General features: G+C 29.4%; 1 protein-coding gene across 3 annotated transcripts in view; it reads right to left on the reverse strand.

Moving 5' to 3' along the window:
* LOC122272888 (E3 ubiquitin-protein ligase RNF220-like) overlaps positions 1 to 4,679 on the reverse strand; it is a 10,683-nt gene extending 6,004 nt beyond the window's left edge. The window contains exons 1-2 of one of the 3 annotated variants that reach the window (XM_071188508.1): positions 4,406 to 4,679; positions 34 to 121 (exon numbers count right to left, since the gene is read on the reverse strand). In XM_071188508.1, coding sequence (XP_071044609.1) covers positions 34 to 121; positions 4,406 to 4,460 — 143 coding nt within the window. In that variant the 5' untranslated portion in view covers positions 4,461 to 4,679. The remainder of the gene's footprint in view (positions 1 to 33; positions 122 to 4,405) is intronic. The other 2 variants (XM_071188507.1, XM_043056920.2) reach the window with 2 other exon arrangements.
* Between the last annotated feature and the right edge of the window lie 1,039 nt (positions 4,680 to 5,718).

Genomic DNA, 5,718 nt, shown 5'->3' on the forward strand with positions numbered 1-5,718 from the left:
ACAAATTAGGTATTGATGGAATAAAAAGGATACTGAGGGTCCCCATAGGTTATTGTATCATCAACATCTACATTCAGATCTTCATCTTCAGCTGTCTGTCTAACAGAATCTCCATGCAGAGCTGTTAAAACATAAAGGAAATTAAAGAATTACAATTTCACATAAACACTGATTTCTTGGAATGGCCATCATAAAAATATACTCAGTTCCTTTCACACAAATTAAAAAATTACTTAAAATTCATTTTAAAGAACAAAAGATGATTTAAATGGAATTCAAATTTTACACAATCATTGATCACTTGAAATCAGGGTTGAAGTTTTAGATGTCTTAAGCAAAATTTGGACAAGACTTATGGGTGTTCAAAACTGTCTTAGAATGTCCTAAACCTTGAACGTTGGAAAAAGGTAAAAATTCTATATGAATAACTATTGTACACATAATTACATAGATTAATAAATATTTGAAACTTTTTATACAATTTGCTGTGACTTATTAATGGAAAATAATATAATAAGAAAAGATTTATAACTTATGAAGCTTCACAATTCATTGAATAACAAAAGTGAATACCTTTAAATATGAATAAATATGCTTTTAATACTGATAAATTATGCTTTTGCATAAGGATAAATAATGCTATATTAAAAACAATAATAAACTTTTTTAATAAAACAAAAACTTTTCTTCATTCTGTTTTTTGTTCAAAAATTAACCTTTCATTTTTCGCAATAGCTTTTTTTAAAATTGTGACTAAATGGTTTCAGACAGGACGGTTTAAAATGTGAATTAATGTATTCTGTCTGCCCTAAATCTTGCCAACTCCGCTTGAAATTGTCACTAATAGACATAAAAAAAGGGCTAATGATTATTTTAGAAATGAATAATTAAATTTAATTAATCAGATAAATTTTATAAAGGCAATTATAATAAAAAATATTATTTAAAATCATTTTGAACAATATTATTGCACAAAAATCTATTTTATCGCACATAATATATATGTACAAATGCATCATAATTAACTACTGAAAAAATAAAAAATAACAAATGAATCAATGCAATAATTTCATGGTCATTAAGTTATTTTTTAATTTTTGGAAATGACTAAATAGAGACTCCCTTACCTTTTATACTTTTAACTTTTATTAAAGGTTTACAAATATACAGGGGTGATTGTGAACCTAACTCAAAAATCCTGAAATTTTCTTGAGTAAAATCATTAATAACCCATTTCAAAAAATTAATGTCTTTATAAATTTAAACCATTGATATCTTCAAAACATGAAATTCTAAATAAATTATATACAGCATAATTTAAATGAAGAATTATGTATAAGTTTACTTTTATCTCTAATCATATTTATTACTCTTCGAGAAAATATATTTATAAATGAAAGAAATGCCAAGCATAAATTCTAGTACAAATATTTTTAAATAAAATATACAAGAATTTTTAGACATTAATGTGGTCAATGATTTCTTGAAACTTCTGGGCCTTGGATTTCCAGAAACCTCCGGATCGCGGTTAGCGAAAAATCTGGAAATCCAGAGCACATTCATCTCTGAATATAAAGTAATACATTTTTCTTCTTAAAAAATCACACTTTAAACAAAGATAATTTTATGATATANGTCATTAAGTTATTTTTTAATTTTTGGAAATGTCTAAATAGAGACTCCCTTACCTTTTATAGTTTTATTAAAGGTTTACAAATATACAGGGGTGATTGTGAACCTAATTTAAAAATCCTGAAATTTTCTTGAGTAAAATCATTAATAACCCATTTCAAAAAATTAATGTCTTTCAAAAAATTAATGTCTATTTTTTTTGTAAAAAAATTTGATTCAAACTAATGATTTTTAAAAATATTAGTTGATTTTAATTGATTTAACTCATTTTTGGAGAAAGGGGCACAAACACACCATTTAAATAAAAAAAAATTTATTAACACTGTGATGTATATTTGTCAAGGGTTCTTAAGACACCCCAAAAATTAATAGTAATTCAATTGGAGTAAACACTTTCTATTGAGAAATTTTAAAACTACCAAAGTTTTTCAACTTAAAATGGTTATTGACAAATGAAATTTTTTGAAAATGTATAATTAGTCCTTTTGAGATTTATCATTAGGTTCTTATGATGGATTAAAGTTGCAAGTCAGGAAATGAAAAAATTCCATAGAAAAAGCAAGTGTTTAACTAAATGGTTTGTTCACTAATTTGGTGAATGGTGCCTATACGCCCCATTTTATTTCTTAAATAAAATAACATTTTTCATGCATGAAACTTTTTTGTGTGTCTTAATGAATGTAATATAAGCATATTTAAATGAAAATAACACCACATTTTATAAAATAATAAAATACAGATTAATCAAAAGAAAATGCATGTTTATACGTTTTATAGAGAAAAAAAAACAGGAAGTAATTCTTACATCTATATCCTCCAGGAACTAAACTAATAGGTCATATTCCAGTCTCATCACCCATTTCATATTCTTCAAAGCTGTCAGTATCATCGACATTAACATCAGAATCTCCGTCCTTCAAAAAAGAAGAAGATTTAGTTAAATCTATAGTCTGTCAACAACTACAAAAATACAATTACAATTCATTAGTATAAAACAAGTTAACTCAATTCCACACTGGTATAAGAAATTAAGGGAATTTGCAAACTTGGTCGATTATCTCTATAACTACAGGAGACCGATTTCAATAAAATTTGATATGTACATACATTGATACAATACAAAACAACCATTTCACAATTGTAATTGCACATGCATGATCGTGCGAAACACTCGTTGGAGTCAGAAGATATTAAATAGCGGTTGCTGAATAAACAAAACAAAAAAGTTAATTAGGGGGTATGGTCCTCTCTCACAGATATACAGGCCTTGCAGCGTGATTTCATATGTGAAATAAGGCACATTATCATTTCCTGTGGAAATTGGCCAGAATTGTCCAGCGGCAATTTAATACTCCAACGAGTGTTACATGCATGTGTATTACAATTGTTGAATGGTTACTTGTTTTGTATTGTATCAATATATGTACATATCAAATGTCATTAAAATCAGTCCAGTATTTCAAGAGATAATGATCAAGTCTGCAAATTGTCTCAATTTCTGGTACCTTTAGATTGATGAAAGATGGCACGGTCGATAATACTTGCCCTACTTTTGAGATGCCATCTGCACACACCTATTTTGATTTGAATGCGCCTTCTTCAGCAGATAGTAAACATCAAACAGTTCTCTTGCTATTTGTGACTGCATAATTGCCCTCATCACGCAACGTGTCTGCTTACATACACTCAACTGCTTTCTGCAACACAAGAGCAGCTGCCAACTTAATACAGCTCTCACGATCAGCACTCAAAGCCTGGTGATCTTAATACAGCTCTCCCGGCTTAGCATGGAGCAGCAATAAATCAAGTGGTGGTATCCCTCATTGAATTCTATCACAGATAAAAATTTTGATGAGAAAGTACTGTAGTGTGTCTACCACTACAAAAATACAACTCCAACTCATCTTTCTATAAGTCATATTAACTCTATTCTATGTTGGGATACCTTAAGATAGATGGCATAATTGATAACACCTTTCCTACAAATCTATAAACAATTTTATATTTACCTAATCATTTTTTAAGGTACAGGACAAAAGCAGATACTAGAATGTCAACTGTAAAGGTTTTTGATATTCCAAGTCATAGTAAAGATGAAAATAAAAACTTTTGAACACATTTATCTTTTCCACAAATAAAATAAAATAGTTTTAACTTGCTAAAAACTTTTTCTTTTCTTGGAAAAGAAATTATCTGGAAATTAACATGTTTGCCTAAAAATAAAAGAATAATATGGTAAGCTCGTAAAAATCTTCATATGACGCGTAATCACTAGTTTTATTATTTTTTCCTCTTCATATTGCAGTGATATCAAATACTAAAAACCTTTTCGAACTTGAGTGAACATTCAATATGTTATTCTTTAGGGAAAAAATCCTGTCACAAGATATCAAACATCAAAAAGTAGCAATGAAAAATATTACACGTAACGATAATTAATAAACATGATATTGTGAGTGTTGATGAATTTTATTTGAACAACGAAAAAATTGACAGATGCAAGAATAAGATATTCGGAACACCATGAAATTGGGGTGAGGGGATACATTCCATTTTAAAAATAAGATTTTTCGGTGACCTAAATCCATGACTTTTCATGATTTTTTTTTAAAAAAAAGTAAAAATTATGACATTTGATGACAAATTTTGTTCCAATACCGGGTGTACTTTCCAGGTGTGCGGATACCCTGAATTCAATAAAATACAGATTAATCAAAAGAAAATGTATGTTTATACGTTTTATAGAGAAAAAAAAACAGGAAGTAATTCTTACATCTATATCCTCCAGGAACTAAACTAATAGGTCGTATTCCAGTCTCATCACCCATTTCATATTTTTCAAAGCTGTCAGTATCATCGACATTAACATCAGAATCTTCGTCCTTCAAAAAAGAAGAAGATTTAGTTAAATCTATAGTCTGTCTACAACTACAAAAATACAATTATAATTCATTAGTATAAAACAAGTTAACTCAATTCCACACTGGTGTAAGAAATTAAGAGAATTTGCTACATTATTACAGGAGACCGATTTCAATAAAATTTGATATGTACATACATTGATACAATACAAAACAACCATTTCACAATTGTAATGCACAGCCATGATCGTGCGAAACACTCGTTGGAGCCAGAAGATATTAAATAGCGGTAGCTGAATAAACAAAAAAAAAAGTTAATAGGGGGTCCTCTCTCACAGATATACAGGGCTTGCAGCGTGATTTCATATGTGAAATAAGGCACATTATCATTTCCTGAGGCAATTGGCCAGAATTGTCCAGCGGCAATTTAATACTCCAACGAGTGTTACGCACGATCATGCATGTGTATTACAATTGTTGAATGGTTACTTGTTTTGTATTGTATCAATATATGTACATATCAAATGTCATTAAAATCAGTCCAGTATTTCTAGAGATAATGATCAAGTCTGCAAATTGTCTCAATTTCTGTTACCTTTAGATTGATGAAAGATGGCACGGTCGATAATACTTGCCATACTTTTGAGATGCCATCTGTACACACCTATTTTGATTTGAATGCGCCTTCTTCGGCAGATAGTAAACATCAAACGGTTCTCTTGCTTTTTGTGACTGCATAATTGCCCTCATCACGCAACGTGTCGGCTTACATACACTCAACTGCTTTTTGCAACACAAGAGCAGCTGCAAACTTAATACAGCTCTCCCGGCTTAGCATGAAGCAGCAATAAATCAACTGGTGGTATCCCTCATTGAATTCTATCACAGATAAAAATTTTGATGGGAAAGTACTGTAGTGTGTCTACCACTACAAAAATACAACTCCAACTCACCAGTCATATTAACTCTATTCTATGTTGGGATACCTTAAGATTGATGGCATAATTAATAAAACCTTTCCTACAAATCTATAAACAATTTTATATTTACCTAATCATTTTTTAAGGTACAGGACAAAAGCAGATACTACAACTGTAAAAGTTTTTGATATTCCAAGTCATAGTAAAGATGAAAATAAAAACTTTTGAACACAATTTATCTTTTCCACAAATAAAATAGTTTTAACTTGCTAAAAGCTTTTTCTTTTCTTGGAAAAGAAATTATC

This window comes from Parasteatoda tepidariorum, unplaced genomic scaffold, assembly GCF_043381705.1.
Source record: "Parasteatoda tepidariorum isolate YZ-2023 unplaced genomic scaffold, CAS_Ptep_4.0 HiC_scaffold_1428, whole genome shotgun sequence".
Lineage (NCBI taxonomy): Eukaryota > Metazoa > Arthropoda > Arachnida > Araneae > Theridiidae > Parasteatoda > Parasteatoda tepidariorum.